Source organism: Leguminivora glycinivorella, chromosome 19 (assembly GCF_023078275.1).
Source record: "Leguminivora glycinivorella isolate SPB_JAAS2020 chromosome 19, LegGlyc_1.1, whole genome shotgun sequence".
Classification (NCBI taxonomy): Eukaryota; Metazoa; Arthropoda; class Insecta; order Lepidoptera; family Tortricidae; genus Leguminivora; species Leguminivora glycinivorella.
In genome coordinates, this window is record NC_062989.1 from 3,975,117 (window position 1) to 3,996,758 (window position 21,642).

The 21,642-nt window shown below is 35.5% G+C and overlaps 1 protein-coding gene across 1 annotated transcript in view; it reads left to right on the top strand.

Annotated features, from left to right (window-relative positions):
- The window catches only part of LOC125236550, a 106,633-nt gene that overhangs the window by 67,812 nt on the left and 17,179 nt on the right, over nt 1-21,642 (top strand). The window contains exons 6-7 of the mRNA XM_048143391.1: nt 351-503; nt 13,488-13,618. Of these exons, the coding sequence (XP_047999348.1) occupies nt 351-503; nt 13,488-13,618 (284 nt within the window). The remainder of the gene's footprint in view (nt 1-350; nt 504-13,487; nt 13,619-21,642) is intronic.

The window sequence follows — 21,642 nt, forward strand, 5'->3', positions numbered from 1 at the left end:
CGTCGTAAGGTTCATTATCAGGACCCATCCTGTATATTACTTTTAGTTAAATGCGCAAAAAAAAAAGTCGTTTTCATACATAATACATGAATTTATTAGATGTGAGAGACCCTTAAGAATTACATTCAAGTCAGTGTCAAGTGATTGACGGCACATGTCAAAACAAATAACATTAGGAATTGGTAAAGGCTGTCATACACGTGTTCAGTAATTATCTTAATATTTTTAATAACTCAATAACCGTAAATGTTAAGACACTTATTTCTTAGAGAAATTTATTGTATTTGATCTAAAAATCTGCCTTAAAATTAACGGAATTCAATAAAAACAGGGTGTACATATATCTCCAGGTATACAGAGCCGTAAGCTGCTACTACATCGTTGAGTCCCGGACAGTGTACCCCAACTTCTGGCGGGTCATCAACCTCATCCATATCCTGCTGATCCTAGCACACTGGTTCGGCTGCTTCTACTTCTTGCTGTCCGAAGCTGAAGGGTTCCAGGTATGTATCTTATAGATCTAGTATCATTTTCAAGCGAGCAACGTTTAAAGTGTAGTTGATGGCCTTCAAATCAAGGGTGAACAGGCATCTTCTGGGCGAGCTCACTCCACCATAGGCCACGTTTGCCTTTGGCTAGTCTGTGGTCAAGCGTAAGTCCATTCATAATAAAAAAAGATGACTATAGACGCTGCTCGCTCGAAAGGGCTGATATTTTTTTTACATGTTGCCCTCAATGTGGCCTGTTTCAACAGAATGACAATTGTCGCCTGACAGTGATACATGGCCTGTTCAACAAATAAATAATGACGAGTAGCAAGTACTTATCAATCTCAAAAATGGATACAGAATAGGCTAGTTTCCTATACTTAAAATAAAATATTTTATGCACGAAATAAAGCAGAATATGGACTTCCACATAATAAGAAGAAGAATAAAGTAAATGAACTGACCGTGACGTCACTCCTCGTATTTCATAGTAATTCCATATTAGCAAATCGTTTTGACAGTTCATAAAAAGAAGCTGATTTGACTAGTAGGAAACTAGCCTATTGTCAGTGACAAATGTCAATGTCACTAAAGTGAAGGCCAGTGATTACAAAAATGTCTTTTGGTGCCTAGGACAGATGTAAGTTCAACAGTTGTAAGGCTAGTTCAATAGTTCCTGTGAGGTAGGTAGGAATTGGGACTGCCAAGAAAAAGTTCGTGATCGCAGGAAAATGTTCGGCACAAATTAAACCCAGAAACCCGATTCGAACCAAGGACTATTGGGTTTCATAAGCAGTGTCACTACCAACTAGGCCAGATAGTTCACCAAATTGAACTAACTACCTACCTAATACTCATGGTTTCAACCTAACGACATTTTAATGACTTCCTGGAAGACAAAGTCGTTAAGTGGAAAGTGCCTAAGTAAATCAAAATGTTTGCAGCTGTCGGCTATTTCGGTCTTCTATAATGTTACCCAAGTTTTTTCAAAATACCTATTGATTCGAGCATTTTTGCGAGAAAAATTACCAAAAATATTTTTTCTAATGTGAGGTTAAGTAAGTGTGCAAATCAGAAAAATTGCAAAAAATATTTTTTAATATCGTATATATAATTTATAATCGCGATATATTGTTACTATACCCAGATATTTTTCTGGCACGAACGTCAAGTTCTTAGTGCTCAATAAAATTAAAAACCCCGACAATCTTTTATCGATAAATAACCTTACATAAGGTAAATAATTTACCTCTAATAATAATCTCTAAAATCATGAATAATCATAATAAAATGTAAACTATTAAAATATGGTTCGTTTTTATTATTGTCCATTTATTTGAAACATGTGACCTTTATATAAAACATACACATAAATTTCACGCCTATATCCCTAAACGAGCAAAGCACATGAATCTATTCAAGATTCAGTGCCACGGCAATAATTATTGACATAATATAATAATTATGACATATTATAATGTAAGTTATCGATGAACTAAGAAATATCGGAAGTAGTTCACTAGTGTCACTTAGTTCCTGCCAGAAAAATATCTAGGTATATATTGTTACTAATGTAATCTGTATTATCCTGTCACATACTTCTGTTGTTTCTCCAAGAAAAAAAAAAAAAATATTTATGTTTTTCCCCTCACTAGCTCAGAAACACGTGTTTTGTCCTTCAATACCAGCGGGTAAAAACGCATTTTATCCACTAGTGGGTAAAGTAATTTGACCTTGAATAAAGTCAAATTAACTGCTTTAAAATTGATAAAAGTAGGTAAATCTAGTAATAAAGATGATTTACCACCTGTGGAACTACTGGAAGCAGTGATAAACGCATTTTTTGCGTTGTAGTTTCCTCGCTATAGTGAGGGGAAAAGTTTTGTGTTACACTCGGGTGCAAATGTATTTTACTTCTCGTGTGTTAAAAAACTCGCAAGTTCAGGATTCTATTTTCAATTCCACACTCGGCGTTAAAATACAACTTTGCCCCCTTGTATAACAAATAACTATTTCCTACTCAAACTCACGAGCCCTTTCGATCTAGAACAAAACCAAAGAGACAAAAAAATTGTCCCAATATGGTCTATTATTTTGCATACTTTCCACTTTGTAACCGCTGTACAAAGTGTTTGAAAAATGGTAACGAAGTGAAAAAATAAAATTTGGGACGCTTTTTTCACTTTAGGATCGAAAAGGCTCGTGATTTTGAGTAGGAAAAACATTAAATACTTATTTTTGCAAAAAAAAATGTTTAGTTTCTTCTCGCGAAAATCCATTCATAGCCGAATTTTCATCCCGAAATTTCAGAACCATTTGTGACGTTTAAGCATCAAAAAAATGCTAACACAAATGTTATTTCGATTTTCGAAATTTTTGATACAAATAACGACTTACAAATAAAATTGAATAGGAAACCTTTTTTATAGGCTTTGGGCGGCTCAAAGTTAATTTTCAATAAACATTTGAAGGTCAACGCTCTTAAGATCCCTCTATCACAGGTTTCGTTTAATCCCCATTGAATATCACACGTGTAAGTTAAGGTACAGTTTATATTTATACAGCACCAACTTACACGATGCATTTGAGTGGTGTGCTGAAACGTGTCTTACCTAAACAGTCTGCAATGTAATTACTTACCTCCTTATTCATAAACGTACACTATAAAGTTATCAAGCCGATAAAGGTCGTTTGTCCCTTTCTATCACACCAATACGTCGGAACGGGACAAACGAACTATATCGGTTTGATAACTTTAGTGAACGTTTATGAATAAGGGGGTTAAACTGTAGGAGAGTTGGCAACGTGTAAATGGGCTCTTACAATGAGCTGCAGAATTGCATTGAGAAATTATAAATTAATTAATTAATAAATTCTCCATGCACTTTTGCAGCTCACTGTACAGCGGGAAATTATTACTGACTGTAGAAAATGACAAAATCAATGTTACAGTCCCTAAATAAGTACAATATGTACTTCACATATTTGCCTTAAAATTGAGTGCGTATATAGACTTTATCACACTGGTTGTTTACAGAAGCAATACACTGTTTGTGATATTATATACCGTCCTCCGGGACCAACATAAAATGCTACGCCGGACAGAAACATAAATTATGTGACTTTCTATCATCAAAGGGCCTAATACTTATGGCCCAATTACAATAAGGAAGTTTTCTGGAATCCCAACAGAATTAGCGCACCCTTTAGCGCACGATAGTCACGTATGTCCGGTCCCGGGACAATCGTGCCTTTGGGCTCAATATTTTTATCGAACGTGTGGCGAGTAGCGACACAACGAAACCCTCGTAGATAGATATGTCGTATAGGTGAAAAACTTAACAAAGTCACCTATTGTATGTGTGAGTGACGTGTTCGAATAGAGAACACATATTTAAAATTATTACTAACACAAACAAAACAAACGCCTATTCGAACACGTCACTCACACATACAACAGGGTGGCTAGCCGAATGGCACAATCGCTCACGAAACGCTCACGAAACGAAGCGCTAGTAGATATCTATCTCTATCGCGCTTGCGTATTGGCGCGACAGAGCCAGCGGCGTATCGCTTTCGTTTGGCGTCGGAGAAATGCCATTCGGCTACGGGGCCAGGTGACTTTCTTAAGTTTTTCACCTAATATAGATAGATGTCGCGCCAATACGCAAGAGCGATAGAGATAGATATCAGAGCGACTACCTTTTGCGGCGTTTTGTTTTCGTTTCGCATCGCAGAAATGCCATTCGGCTACGGCACCTGAACTTGAACAGTATCTATTAAGGATATTACTTACATGAGCTACAGTGGAACTTCCTTGATTTGTCTAAATAGGTATTGATATTACACATCCCCGTGTTATGTCTTATCCTTTTACATTTCTTATCTTTAAACTGTACAGGGTGGCTAGCCGAATGGCACAATCGCTCACGAAACGCTCACGAAACGAATCGCTAGTAGATATCTATCTCTATCGCCTTGTAGTCACTATCGCTTTCGTTTGGCGTCGGAGAAATGCCATTCGGCTACGGTACATAGATTTACAATTTAGTCAGATTTTTATTTCAGATTTTTTGTGGTTGATAAAAACATATCTACGAGAATTTTTCTTGCTAAGTGTCTATCAATCAGTAAAGCACTACATTGCACAGTGATAAATGAACTCGAGCAGTTCCATGTGCTACCCCGCTTGCTGCCTATGCCTACCCCGTTTGGTAATAAAAGCATGAGTTTATGTACCTACGTAGATACAAATTACCAAAGCGTTGGCAATTTTTTTAAGTAGTTTGATCCCCTTACACAAAGAAAAAGACTAAACCTACCGTACTCTTTTAAAAGGTTTGGAAATGAACGTGTTTCATTTCATTTGTTTATACCAAAGAGGATTGAGTATTATAGAGAGTTACTGTCGAAGTAAAATGTTATCACAGTTCATAGACTGCCATCTCTTGACACAGGCTTGAAACTTTTGAACCTCAGTTTTGACAATTTGGCCCATATTCTTAGCTTGATATGTTTTAAAATGTCAAATATGAATATTAGCGCCATCTAGCTGAGCGTACCCCAAAGTTGTAATGACATCTAGGTCACCGTACCTTTTTCTGTATGGTACTGAGGTAGGTACGTTTTTTCTTAGACTTTATCTGTCTATACGGAGTTATATAATTGTCTTTGGTTTATACCTATAGATATACAGTTACCCCGCGTAAATGTTTTAAATGGAGTCTCGTTCTAAATTCGGATTCCAATATCGATGGTAATCGGCTGTGAGTAATGCCCGACGTGGTTAGGTTCGAGTTTGGTGGAAAGCGATACGGATGGGAAATTCCATTTTTGTTGAGTTTGGGAACATTTCGCGATTCATTTGTTTACTTTTGAAAAAGATCGAGAAGAAGAGGATGTTTTTAATAACTACTCATTTTTAATTAGTACTAGGAGTCTCCCATCTCCTGTACTCCGGGTACAAACAGATAAATAAATATTAAAATATATCTAAAAAAATCCAACATTTTTCATGTTCTAAATGTAGATTATTGATTATAGTTTATGCAATTAACACAAAAGCATTTTTTTATTGAAAATTCATGCTTAATTCGTCGTAACAAAACAACTGACATCGACTTAATTTTTGTTAACAACTTTCACTAATTTTGGGTCCCAATTTTTGAAAATTCCCAAATGCATTTTAACCATATACTTAGTTAGTTTTTATACAAAATTGTGTACATTTAACTCTGTTCGTTCTCCTAATAAATAAAAATAAAATAAAATAAAATAAAATAAAAGATAATGCTACTCAAGTTAGAGTACTGTTTCTTTCACAAGCACTATGTTGAAGTGATATAAACCGCTCAATTTGATACACGTGGCGCTCACTTATCTTAATTACAAAATGTTAATAACTTTGACGTTTTAACTCACTTTCTCTACATGTGTAACCAACAATTAAATATTAGCAGACGAATTAAGCTAAGCAAATTCGTGATTTTGACGTGAAAGAGCGTGGTTAAATATGAATGTTAATATAAAATTATTTTCAAAATAAATACTGTTTGCAACAGCATCGTGACGCTTTTTGTACTTTTCAGACAGCTGAATTTACCTTTGGTACATACATACTACTAAAGCTTCAGTGCCACTCTTGACAAATAAGGGGTTGAAAGCCGCTATGAAACTCATACGGGGGCATTTTCGTGAAAACAATCACAATTGCTTTTCTAATGTGGATAAATTTTATGTTTCTCCTAATCACGATCCTTTTCTTTCTAGGATAAAAAAAAAACAAGACACAAAAAAATGGTCCCAAAATTTCCTATTGTTTGCATACTTTCTACTTTGTAAATTGTAACCGCTGTACAAAGTGTTTGAAAAATAGTAACACAGTGGAAAAAATAATTTGGGACGCTTTTTTCCACCTAATAGGATGGAAAGGGCTCGTGATTCGGAGTGTGAAAAACATAAAATTTACCTATTTGAAAAAAAAAATTTTTGATCTTTTTTCGCGACATATTCCTATGGTGGTCGCCATTTCTTAATCCTAATCTGCATCTTTATTATGAATTCTTCACATAGGTATGATGTTTTTATTTATGTAACATGGTGGCAAACAAGCAGCCCGCCTGATGGTAAGCAGTCAACGTCGCCTATGGTCGCTTGTACCTCCCGACTTCTTTTTACAGAACTGCATACTGTAAACCCTCGGGAAAATCTCGTTGTCTTTGTTGTTTTTGTTTTAATACCAGCGGGTATTTTATCCACTGATCTAATTTGAATAAAGTCAAATTAACTGCTAATTTGATATAAGTAATCTAAGTTTTACCACCTGTGGAACTTTCTTTAGCAGTTTTTTTGCGTTGTATTTTCTTTTGTGAATATATTGTGTATACTATGGAAATGTATTTTACTGAAAAAACTAAATGATTTAATTAATATTCAACTATAGAATCTTTCATTTATTTTTCAGGGACGTGTTTAAATTTTTAATTTATTTTGGCTCTTGCCAACTTTATAAAAAGATTCTTTAGAAATTGTGTCAAATTTTCAACTGGAAACCTGACTGAATAGTTTAAGGGACATTTCAACTGTACTGTAATTTCAGGCTAAATGCATTTGAAACGACAGTTTAGCATTTAAATACTGGTAATTAAATGCTATCTCTATGAAGCCGATTCCATTTTACTAATCAGGTTTGATTTGTATACCGATTTGATAGGTACGAGTTTACGTCGTTGTGGATATTTTAAGCACACCTAAAAATCAGTCTCTGTTGGATGTGGCCTGTGACCACAATGACAATTGTCGCCCCACAGTGATACTTTGCCGATCATTACCTGTTTAACATGGAAATATTGACGCCGGCACAGAATTGTCAATGTCAAATGTCAATGTCACTGTGGTGAAATAGGCCACTGGTGTTGTTAAAGTAAAATCCATAATCCTACGGACCAAATTGACAAGTAAGTGGGAACAAATGTTGCCACAGTTTGGCCAGTGTCGGTCTTATCGATATTAAAATTATTATTACATCGTAGATTTAAGGTGCACCCAGACGGGACAATGAAATTGGCAATTTGATCGGCTAATCAATATACCAACTTTTTCTGTGATTTCGACAGATCAAGAGGTCTGTAGACCCCTAATAGCGTGACGGAAACTTTATCCCCATAGATATGTGATAAAATTGAAAGCATAATACACCGGCTGGGAATGAATAATATTTTATAATAAAGACTAAAATTATCGTCGGACATGGTATTTTATTTTTTACCTACAGGCTCGGAAACCTTTTTATGTTTTAAAACTAGTGGGTAAAAACGCATGGTATCCATCCACTACCTCGAAAATACATAGAACAAACCAAAATGTGTACCTCTTAGTTGAAACGAATATACTTATTCTTTGTTTAAACTTGTCTGTTGATGTACTTTACAACTTGTCGATATATTATTATCGACATATACCCTTCACTATTTTTATTTTGCTGTTCCTGGTAACACTTTACCTGTCAGTCATTTGTCAATTTAGTCCGTAGGATTATGAATTTTACTTTAGTATCGATGAAACAATTTTAAGTAATTTTTGACGACGACGATTTTTTCCGCCTGCTCTGGCCATTCGCTGCAAAATGCGTCGAGGTCATCCCGCCCAATCTTTTCTTTGGCCTACCTCTGCCCCGGCTAATCGGTGGTATCCAGTCGGTGGCCAATTTGGCCCACTGATCTGGATGTATTCGGTAGACATGTCTTGCCCAATCCCACTTGAGTAGCCTATTAGTAAGCGATAAACCGCCAACTAAGGGTACCACCAAAGGCATTCTGTGTTGCTTTCAAATTCTATTACACTCAAATCCCTACATCTTTTACAAGCAGAATCGGTCTGTGTGGCTTTAATAGATAGTCTTGGGTAATCAGCAATATAATAGACGCTCAGCCAAGTAATTAACCCGACTTAATGATGAGCTTTTAATATGATCGAGTTTAAAAGCGGATTTTATTTAACTACAGGACGGGGATAATCATAGCCTCTAGCCCCCTACCGCGACTTTATGATTTTATAGAACAAGTTAAGGCCCCGTAGCCGAATGGCATTTCTCCGACGCCAAACGAAAACGAAACGTAATCCGGCTCTGTCGCGCCAATACGCAAGAGCGATAGGGATAGATATCTACTAGCGTTTCGTTTCGTGAGCGTTTCGTGAGCGTTTGTGCCATTCGGCTACGCACCAAGGTCAGTGCGGGCAAGACCGTCAACTTTATTTAAAAACGATTATTAAACTACTACTACGTTACATAAGGTGAGCATTTCTTTTTTTTGCCATTTTTTTTATTTTGTTTTTTTTTTTAGGGAATTTTAGATCAATTGTACTCAGAATCACGAGTACTTTCAATCTCACTGGGAGACAAAAAGTGTCCCAGAATTTCTATACATTTTTGTTACTTTTCTCTTTTGTTACCCCACACATCATGTACGGAAAATGGTAACAAAATAAGAAAAAATTGTATGGGACAATTTTTTTAACTACTAGGATTGAAAAAGCTAGTGATTCTGAGTAGAAATAGCATAATTTATTTCAAAAATATCACATTTCATAAAAGTGGCGAAAAAAAAAAGAAATGCTCAGGTACGGCGGGATTGGCCGCAGGTTGGCAACCATTTTTTTCATGTTTTACAATGTTTGCATTATTAAATAGAGTGTCCACCGGTTATATATGGTAGGCGTCTTCAGTGAATACGTGTACGAGTACATTGAACTCAACATACGTAATAGACTTGTATTATTATATATTCTGTGGTAATAGTGTAATAATGGAAAAAATGGATTAGTTACAATTGCCCCAATGGATTAGTTAGATGTATAAATACAAACTTATATTCAGTAGACGGACTTCCCAGATAGACGGTCTTCCCGACACTGACCTTACTCGATATCGTGAAGGTCACGGGAATTGAATGTAATTTTTGGTATAGGTAAGTACATTAATCGATGGAATCAATATCTAGAACATTCCTTTGCTAATCCGCGAATAGATAAACTGTACCTAAGCCATGTCTTCGCCTCGGCTAGTCTTTAGCCACGAGTAGGCCAATTTATTTATAATACCTAAATAAAAAAATTGTCAGTGTCAAAAATTCATCCACCGAGCTGATACACAAATATTAAATTACTCGTATTATCTGTATCAATCGTACCTACCGTTTCTTGTGTGCGTGTGGATTGAGTGAGCACTTCCGAAAATTAAAAAAAATATGCTGATCATTTAGTAAAAGTTCTAAAACAATTATTGTAAAACGAATCTCTGAATTTGTAAAAAGACAAATCAAAAGATACAGTCATTAACATGTTCTCACTCAGTTCTCACAAACTAACAACGAAAACAGTGAATGTATTCATTTAACATATAATATTTATATACTAACATTTAGTAAAAAATATGCCAACCTACCTCTATAAATTTTAGATTACCTAGTGACTTATTTAATTTTTTACAAATAGTTTCTTATGCTCACTCAATCCTCACACTTTTGAAAAATATTTGATGGTGGATATTTAGTAAAAATTTTTACTAAATGTTGAAGTACTTTCGAGTGTCTGTGGTGCTACAAATCGTAAGATATTTACATTTTTAACTTTCTCAAAACGTGTGGACTGAGTGAGCACTTACAAAAATTTATTATAAAAAAACCTGACACGTTAGTGGTTCGCTTTGTATTTTACAAATTCCCATTTCACTTTTACTAAATTATACACATAATTATAATAGCGGTCTAAATCTTATGTTTTTCATCAAAATTCGGCTTTTCAAAAGTGTGAGGATTGAGTGAGCATAAGAAACTATTTGTAAAAAATTAAATACGTCAGTAGGTAATCTAAAATTTATAGAGGTAGGTTGGCATATTTTTTACTAAATGTTAGGACATAAATATTATATGTTAAATGAATACATTCACTGTTTTCGTCGGTAGTTTGTGAGAACTGAGTGAGCACATGTTAATGACTGTATCTTTTGATTTATCTTTTTACAAATTCAGAGATTCGTTTTACAATTGTTTTAGAACTTTTACTAAATGATCAGCATATTTTTTTTTATTTTCGGAAGGTGCTCACTCAATCCACACGCACACCCGTTTCTTTAATAAAAAAAATATATACGTAAACAAACAACTAACTCAACTACCTACAGACACTAATATATCACACAACCCTCGTTTAGACACGCAGTTCACACAAACTTATGATTAATTTCTTTCCTGACAGATAACATGGAGCGCGAGTATCTCGGAAACTATACAGACTATCTAAATATCTACCTATATATTAGAGAACGCATTTCACAGCTGTCAGCTACCCTTGTTACTTTTGATAAGTAATCTGTGGCATTAATCGTATTTGACATGAGGAAACCGAATAATTTTAGTAGCGTATTCCTAGCGTAGGCAAGCATGGTCGCGCGATAAGTGATAAAACATCAGGACATCGCTATCGCACTTACAAATAGTGCGATAGTGCGCTTATACGCCTGGTCACATTTTAAGAGTAAAATATCATAGAAACTCTTCTGGATATCATTAGACTTATATTGACCGGGACATAGACCGTGATTACCTTTTTGATTTTTGTCGAGCTCCCGTTTTCCCGTGATCATGATGCATGCAACTGCGTCGAAATATCGGGAGCTCGACAAAAATCAAAAAGGTAATCACGGTCTATATCCCGGTCAATATAAGTCTAATGAAAATAACCGTGAATCATTCAAAACTCTTATTCTTCTGGATATCGTCTACTTTCAGAGTTATTACCATCTTTAATAATAAATAGCTCACTATCATCATTTCTAAGTACCTACCTATTATAGTATTTTATACAACAGGCGTTTAAAGGAGGTCAAAAAAGACGAGTAGCGTGGGTAACAATTTGAGGCGAAGCTGAAAATTGTTATTATGACGCTACTAGTATTTTTTTAATCAGTTAAACACCGTTGCATACAATACTTTTTCAACGACCATGCAATTTTTTAATAGTTTTCTTGGATAACTTTCGTGAAATTCACACTGTTTCCTGTATTTCGATGCAAAGGTTTGCACTATCAGCTCAGCTGCCCAAAGCCTTCCCGCGCATGCACGCATCATCATTATAACAATGCGTTGCCATTGTTACAGAGCCAAACAATGCGTTTTCAGTTTTTTCGATACGGCGCGCATACGCGGGAAGCTGGCGGACGCTGGCTTTGGGGAATAGACTTTTATGTATGGTTTTAAAGATCTATGCTTTAAAGACGGCCTGATGTTTTATAAAATTATAAAACATCAGGCCGTCGCTATTGCACTTACAAATAGTGCGATAGTGCGCTTATACGCCTGATCACATTTTAAGAGTAAAATACCATAGAAACTCTTCTGGATATCGTTTACTTTCAGAGTTATTACCGTCTTTAATAATAAATAACTTACTATCATAATTTCTAAGTACATAATAAACATAATTTAACTGTCTTTATTGGTAGTGTCAAAAATATTCAGGCTACATAACAGAAAAAAATGGGTTTCATAAAAAAAATCATGTCGAAATTCATTGCCAGTGGTCACAATACATCCGAAAAAAAAATAAAAAAGTGATATTTGCTGAAACTCATAAATATTTTTTTTGTGATGGGTAGCTGTTGCTGAAAGTCAAATAACAAGAAAACTGTTGTAGGTAGGTACTCAGACAACGATAGGTATATTTAATATATCTACATAGAAAACATTCATGACTCAGAAACAAATATGTGTGCTCATAAGACAAATAAATGCCCTTACCGGGATTCGAACTCAGGACCGCGGCTTAGCAAGCAGTAAACCAGTATGCGTAGCCGATTGCACAAACGCTCACGATAATATCTGTTTCTTAGCTGCCTATCTCTATCGCTCTTGCGTATAGGTGCGACAGAGCTAGACTGCATTTCTCTCAACGTCTGGCGTCGACGATTGCCATTCGACTACATCGGCAGACCGGTCAAAATAAGGTTGTATTAATAAGAATCCTTGTTCTCGGTAAAGATGGGCGAACAGAGTAGGTAATTGAATTTGTTTTCTTATCATTTTCCTTGGCTTGACATACCCGTATTTAATTAGCTAATGAAATCTGGCGGAAAATTTGCTCATAAAACCCACACATATTTGTATAACTACCTACTTAAGGTCAACCGGGATAATAACATCTGTCCCTCTAACACAATTTGCCTTGTCGCGCGCGAGTCCACACTTGAAGTCGCGCTTGATAGTATGGATGGACTCGCGCGCGACAAGGCAAGTTATGCTAAAGGGTCGGGTGGGATAAACTGTCTTTTGAAGATATATTTAATGGTAAGTATGTTAGAAACTTAGAACTATTAGAGCGTAAAGAGTTTAGTTATCATACTTCAACCATAGGGTGTTGTAAGGGCCTTAAAATATTTAGTTTAAAAATTAAAGACGCATTTTCCCCATCAGTCGCAAATAGCCCGGTTAAATGATCAAGGATTTTACAAGAGCAAAGCAAAGCAAGTGCAATAGCTTGCAATACCGGGCATCAAACCGCGACAGGTGTAGAAAGGAAGGGAAGGCCTTTGTCCAGCAGTGGGACACGCTTTGGGCTAATAAAAGAAAGTATACATATTTAAAGTCACATACAGGTCGAACGCGATTAATTAACATTATTTTTACCTTTTTTCCCAACGTTTCGGCCAGGTTGCACTGGCCGTGGTCGCGGAAGACTGACGTCCCAGCAAAGTGTCACCGGAGATGTAAACACCACAAAACTAACCGATATTAATTTATATAAATGTTCGGGGTAGACAAATAAATATAATCTACCCGCTTTTAATTAATGTTTATTTCCCACCGCACGACACACAGCACTCACAACATCGCGTCGCGTCAGGTCGCGTTCGACCTGTATGTGACTTTAAATATGTGTACAAAGCGCGAGAACTTAGTGTTATAAAAGAAAGTATAGTTCTTAATTCTAATATCTCTTCCTCAGGGCGACTGGGCCTACCCGCACCGTCCTGGCGACTATGCGACGCTCACCCGAAAGTACCTGGGATCATTATATTGGTCCACCCTCACTCTCACCACCATTGGCGACCTTCCCACTCCGGAGACTAATGCTGAGTAAGTATTTAGAGTAGTCATGCGTAGTGTTATAAAGAAGTTAGTTTCGCCTAAGTCATTTTGTACTTACTTCAGTCGCTATATGAAACTAGTACTTACTAAATAGATTAATCTCATGGTCTGAGAATTTTCAAATTAGAGGACGGGAGGAATGTAGGATTATTCATTTTCCAAGCTGAAACGCTTATTTTCATGTCAAGTAGAAATGTTCGATAACAAATAAGTTTATACTCTGTGATTTGAAGGTTATGGTACATTTTCTGTAATACAGTGTTACACGTACAACATTGTGACAGGAATAACTTAATAAAACACTATCAATATTTATTCAAGACTATCATGTTCCTGTCAATGTGGGAGCTTTCTGAGATCATAGCCTTTCAACCCACTGAGTTTATGTATTTCCGTGGTATTTCCTACTGGTTTCATAGAACGATCTATTTTATGGTTGGTGACAATCTTAGGTCTCATTTGTGACCACCGTTACATTTGAGGAGTATTTTTTTCCAAAGGAGTTTTTTGATCAATTTCATTCTAAAATATGGCCATTTGAAAAGATATGGCTTACTTGAGGAGATCATTTTAGACACCAATTTTGCTGTGCCAGTCAAAAATTTAACCATTTCGTAGCACAATTTGATAGAATAGCTACAGTGTGATTTTACACAAAATATGAATATACTCAGGCATAGAAGAAGGTATGTTTACCTCATGAATGGAAACTCGAATTTTACACACCAATATTTTACATAAAAGCTTGCCTTTAAAATTAAATTTTAACTGGATACTCAAGCCAGCGTTAAAATTATTTTGATAAATACCAGTTATTATTGTAACATGATGTATATAATTAACAAGGCTCTGGGGTACAAAGTAGCAATTACCGCCCGCCGAGCGAGCAACAAATATCGGTAACGGAGGCAGTTTCCGCTGAGAGTTTAAATTTTACAACACCGACAACATTTAAGCATCTGAGAAGTGTTTAATTTTATCTTTATAAACGGATTTTTTTTTCTTTGTGTCCTTGAATTTTTTTTACACTGGTTATTAGTAACCAGCAATTTTATAAAAGGCCTCATCATGATTCGAGTTGGACTCTTGTCGGTGGAGCAACTTTCATGTTTTCCTTTTGACTATAAGAGGTGAAATAATAAAAAAATATATGCAGAGCGTTAGCCATTCAACCGCCATATTCGAATGTAAAGACATCCATACTAATATTATAAATGGGAATGTGTGTGTGTCTGTTTGTTTGTCCGTCTTTCACGGAAAAACGGAGCGACGAATGTAGGCTCTTTTTGTCTTTTTTTAACGCGAGCGAAGCCGCGGGTAAAAGCTAGTAAAAAATAAAGATAATTTCGCAGAAGTCTGATTAATAAGACCAATCTTTGTATGACTTCGTACAGGCGAAACTTACAACTCTTACAATCGCGCTGAAATTCACTGAAATTCACTAAAATCTGCAATATCGCTGAGTACCTATATGCAATCAAACTAGATTTTCTTTTATTACTAAACCTAGCAATGTATAAGTTGCAGAACACTCTCAAAACTTTTGTATGTTGCTCGAAATTTTCTGGAGAAAATTCTGATACATTGAAATCATTCTCTGTACGATTAGGATGCATTACGCAATGTTCTCAACAGGTTGACGATCGCTTCATTTAATATTTGGAAGTGTGAACACTGTTGTTTATTACTATCTTATCAAACACCGTAAAATTGGCTTCAGCTAGGCTGTACATGTGGGTAGAACAATAATAAAACTTTCCATTAGAACATTTGCAATTTGGAAACTTCGCTCTGATGCATTGCTATACCTACTTACCATGAAAAGTTTTACGTCAAACAACCGTCAACATTTATTTCATAACGCCTCTCCCGTTATTTATTTACACCAAAGTATTTTCTAACAAGCCGAAATTACGAACGATTCCAGGAATTCAGAATTAAAACGCAAGAACAAGAGCGATTATGGAATACTTCGTCATTTTAATTGGATTTCCTTAACGACTAACCTTTGGTTCATTAAAAACGCTGTATATTTATAAAGGAATTCTGAGAATAATTTTATTATTTGTTTACTAATGGTCTTTTGAAGTTTCATCGGATTTATGATTGGTAATCTGAATCCGAATTTTTCTTCAAGGCATGTTCATGAATTCTCAAATAAGGATTGGTCCCTTACACAATATCTCTTTCATGTGTAGACTATTTAATATTAAACACCAAAGAAGATTACTTTTCTCAGAAGAATCTTTGAACGTAATAAATTCTAATTCATTGGAATAAGATTGTTTTTGGAATGTTCTTTATTAAGAATACGAGAATTTAATTACAGTAGGAAATGGTTATATGAAATGAGTAATAAATTGTTAGCCATTATTGTCAGTTAAATGAGTTTGAAAAGGGGATGAATCTTCAGGAAATCATTTGTTAAATTCTCTTATACCTATTTGTTTAAAAAGTCTTTACTTACCGTTTGAACTTTATATACAGGGTGTAATTTTTAAAATTGGAAATATTTTTGCATCACGGCTGGCTTAAAAAGGGCAACAAATACATGCCTAAGAAAATATTAAATAATACATTTCATTTAATTTCACCTAAACTTTACCCCTTTCATTTTATCTCAAAATTACTCTAACGCGTACGAAAACACCACTTGCAGCGCAGTTCTGTATCAGCTATATAATATTACTAGCTTTTTCCCCGCGGCTTTGCTCGCGTTAGAAAGGGACAAAAGTAGCCTATGTCACTGTCTATCCCTTCAAGTATCTCAATTAAAAAAATCACGTCAATTCGTCGCTCCGTTTTGCCGTGAAAGACGGACAAACAAACAGACACACACACTTTCCCATTTATAATATTAGTATAGATTAGTATAGATCACTCCCTTAATTACCCTGACGGTTATAAAAATTACACTCAGTTTGACATTAAACGTCAAACTAACTTTAATAAATAACAAAATATTTTCATTTTGATATACAAATTTCATGCACGTACATTATTTTCCCAATGCGTTTCATAACAGATTTTGGCTCGAAATGCATAGTTTTGTGCCACACACTTAAAACTGTTATATGGCAATTAAAATTCCGAAGTGGCAGTTAATGAATAAAAGATGTTATGTGCAAGGCTGCAGTTTTATTTAAAAGTAAAACACGAGTAACACGAGTAAAATAACCTACTAAATAAAAGTTGTTTGTTCTCATGGTACATATCGTCACTACTTTTAAAAAACTTGTATCTTCGTCTGTCAATGAAAAGAAAATTGTAGTAAGTATGTATGGAATGCATATAGACTTACTACGTTTTAACATTGAGAAGCAGCGTGAGATACGAGATTTTTTAAAAGTAGTGACGATACTCTAGTCTCTTTTAGTCACAATTTAACCTTTTTGGAGTAAAAAATCTATTATTTAAAGAGAAATATATACAGTGGATTTTTAATCAGTATTGTAACAGTGATAGTCTAATTTTTTCGTCTCAAAGAGAAACTCGTCACTGAAAGACACAAAAATAAAGTACAAAAAATAAAGATTTTCGTAAAACCGCCTTTACAAACTTTAAACCGTAGATCTCTATTCCCTGGCGTCAGTGAGCAATAAATTCAATGGCAAAGTTATCTGACCCAGTAACTCTGTCGCCATCCTATGTTGTGTACAATACACACTGTGGTGTTTCTTGGTCGGAAATCACCGGAGCTTGTGAACTAGTGTGTTGAATTTAAATCGAACCTAGGATTCACATGGATTATACATCCAATTTGACGATAACCTATACTTTTTACATAAATTTTTACAAAGTAGGTAAAACAGATTTTTAAAATAAAATCATATTTGATACTAGCGAGTACTTTTCCTACTTAGTCTACAGAAAAGGCCTTATGCATTCTGATACACCATATATTTATTAGGTAATTTCCATATTGATCAAGGCATAAAGACATTTAAGGCGGTTTCAGACTACCGTTTGACGAGCGAATAAAAATGATTCTAGAAAGCGATACGAATCGTCTTTTGCAAAACTCAGCACTCATAATAAAATTGCGCATATTTCGCACAATTGCGCGCCGACACGACGGTATACTTACGCGCAGAAAAAACGTTAGTGTGAAATCGGCCTCCACATTTTTTTTCAGACAGAAATGCATTTAAAAATAATTACTAATAAATACTAACTGTATGTGATATCTAGTCCTAATATAGCTGTGGTTCGACGCATTTTTCGCATTAACACAAAGGTTGTTGCTAGCACGGCTGGTGGCCCCAAATTTCTGCCTCGACGCGGACTCAAGTCCCGCCTTCTGCAGTTCAAGTCGAACCGAGGGTATGTCCAGCACCAAGCGATTGGTCAGATCATGGTTTACCTGTTTTTTTGTTTGAATAGGTAAACGTTTTACCACGATCACACCTGATGGTAAGTGATGATGCGGTCTACGGTGGAGCACGCTTACGTATTGAGATACCAATTTACTCTAGCTTTAAAGAGAGGTCTCTTGTACTCATGCGGAAACACAGACTCAAGCAGGGCATTCCACTCCTTGGCGGTTCGCAAAAGAAATGTTGAAGCGAAACGCTTAGTGCAAGATTTAAACAACATGAAGAAGATCGTCATAGACAATTCAGTAGGTTATTCCCAAATCGACGCGGAGTTGACTTTCGCCGAACAAAAATAGCTCGTTATTACGAACATGCGTACAGTGCATGCGTTTAGCGATAACGACGGCGACGCGTAAAGCTGCGTTCACTTACCTAATGTTAAACAGTTCTTTGCGAGAATTCTTTCGTGCGTCACACTTGACTACCTATACCTTTATCGGTGCACGAACAAGCGAATGCTCGACGCTCGCTCAGAACTGGTGCCGTAGCCGAATTGGTATTTCTGCGACGTGAAACGAAAACGAAACGCCGCGAAAGGTAGTCTGGCTCTGTCGCGCCAATACGCAAGAGCGATAGAGATAGATATCTACGAGCGTTTCGTTTCGTGAGCTTTTACTGTGCCATTCGGCTACGCACATTGTTCAAAAGACTATGTAAAATCGCAGCTTAAGCGTCTTCATACTAACGAGCGATTTTTGGTCGGCTATTAGAGCCGATTCCGCGGCGATGTTTGGAAGAACCCTTATTGTAAGGAAGGCTGAAAAGAGAAATGCTTGTATTTGTATAACAACGTACTTAGCTTAGAAACTATAAGAAAAGAAGAGCACTTCTCAGAAGTGGAATACATAATAATTATGTGTAGGTACGAACAAAACAGTTCAAAGCGGCGAAAAAGATTGAAGTTGGTCTTCTCTTAGATATTCTTTAAAAATCATATTAAGCATATTAGATTAAGCAACGGAGGATTTCGGAAACAAACATATTATATCTAGGTCCTTTCTCTGGAAAAATGCCCATTTTTGAGTTGTTATGTTTCCCCAGATATTCTTTTAATGAGGTAAAAATTGTACAGACTCCTGTCTCAGAAATATGAGGAATGTTCCAAATTGTGACGTGTAATGTCTCATGATTAAGGTTGTTATTAACGGCTATCTCCAGGGTTCCAATAAAGACAATTAAAACGAATATCTAATATTGAACGATGCCTGCGGGCAGTTTTGTACAAATTACAAATATAATCGTTTTCCTGAATCTCGATCTGATAAAATTAATGATCCGATTTAGGTATTTGGCTGCGATGTGTTTATGAAACTTTCACGATGTTTTAAAATTAAAAACAAATATCATTCAACAGGAAATATATAATTAGGTACCATAATAAACGTTCGCGCGTTCGCACAGGATGCAAATTAAAAAAACTAAATAAATAGGTACTGTGATTTTCGGACTTCCGTCTCAAATACATACTTTGCATTGCATTATCATAATGTTGATTACTAAATAGACCTATTTCACGATATACCTCGACGAATATTTTGAAAACAAAATATACCGGCAGTTTTCTCACCTTGGCGCAACTTTTTGTAACCTAACAAAACTACGCGCCCTGTACGCGTTTTGATAACAATAAATCTAAGAAGGGAAGTACGAAAACCTCATTTTAAGACAATAAATAACGTTGAAAGGTCAAAGACCCCCTTAACTGTCCAAGTTATAGAGCATGTCCGTAAAATATATCCTCGATGGAAATTTCATAGTTTTTGATAAGGGTCGGCGGTTTTGCGTGAGGATGATTCTCGAATTTGCTGCTTCATCTTTTGTCCTGTTTATTTCGGTTAAGCGACTAGAATTCTAAGTAAAATCTGCACAAGTTAGTTCTCAATATTCGTTTTGATGTCAATAATAGTGGCTCCATTCATATTATTAGGTAGGTAACTTCTACAAAGTTGATGCCAAGATATTTTATTTACCAAGTTGTCGATTACAGTCACATTAAGATAAGCTGACAGTGACATTGCTATGGTAGGCTTTTAATTAAATAGGTATGCAAGCGTCATAATTTTATATATTTTTTGCCGTAAACTCTTGGTATCAATCTCAGTATCCAGTGTGCTTTGTACGCGTGGATTTGAATCCCATCCTCGTCGCCAATGTGAAATATCGGACTACGCTTCGGCAATAACGGGAATATTGACATAATATTAAAAATACATAATTATTATGTCAACCAAGTCTTATCAATAGGAAAACCTACATGCAGTAGGTATAGTAACAAAATCGTTTCCAAATCAGTATGATCTGACTCTATTCACCTTTTTCAAAAGAATAATCCTCGCCTCTAAAAAGACTAACGCGTTGTCTCAGACTAGTTGGATAAGTAATATTGCCCTCTCATTATTTACGACAATGATAGATTTTCTGTAATAATTCATCGCAATAAAGTTGTTTACTGTCTCGCCAGTTATATAGAAGTGCGTAGAAACTTGTTACCAGATAATAAGGAAAAGGAAAGCGAAGAAAGCCTTGACGCTGGCTCAAGGGAGCGGTTAAAGGGATGGAGTATCGAATCTCCACACAAACGTATTATTTCGTCCTCATTTTCCCCTGAATTATGACATCAATTGTTTAAGTAATCATTATTTGTTTTACAAGGGAGCAAAGCTGTTGTTTAACTGTACCGCACGTGCCAATATTGATACCCGAGCAAGCGAAAGATTCCAATATTTGATTATGTTAAACAAAACTTTGCCACGGTGCACCGAGTGAAACACAACATTTTTCACCACACCAACACTAACAAAATACTGATTATAAAACATCAAACTACATCAAATCCATCAATTTATTCAATATTTATGATTCTAAATCATCATTTAATAGGTAAAATTTACCAGCCAGCTTAAAGACATCAAGTTAAAATTTGTATGAAATTACTTTCCACTCTTGTGGATAAAATGCAATTTTTCTTTCTATGTATTTGTATTGGTGTACCCTTGTTTCGCCGACAAACTTTTCATCGAATATCATTTCATCGACAACAAATCATCGAAAGTTTAGTTCGAGTAAAATTGTTTCAAGTAAGTTTGTTTCAACTACTATTTATTTGAAAGTTTCTTAGTTATTATAAATACTATTCAACTAATATTTCTTCATCGCTGATTCGTTTCAAAGTACTTCAAATAGCAAAACTACAAAACATCGAAATTCATTTATTCGACGTATTATTACAAAACTTTCTCATTTGTCGTACTACACATTTATAGATGTTTCTATTGCAGGAAACTTCAAATTGTCGATTTCATCGTGGCACATCACATACGTCCATAATTAAACTATGACCATTGGCTTAAATCCTATATTAGAGTAGGTTTAAGTTAGAAGTGTGATCACACAGAAAAAAACGGCTTACCAAATAGGTTCAGGTTAGGTTAGAACTGCGACCTTCACAACAACGAATGGCTTTTAAATTAGGTTTAGGTTAGGTTAGAACTGTGACCACACAAAAAAACAAATAGTTTACAGAGTAGCTAGGTTTAGGTTAGGTTCGACCTGTGATTTACACAGAAGCATACGTATTGCAGAGTAAATTTAGGTTAGGTTAGAACTGTGACCACACAAAAAAACAAATAGTTTACA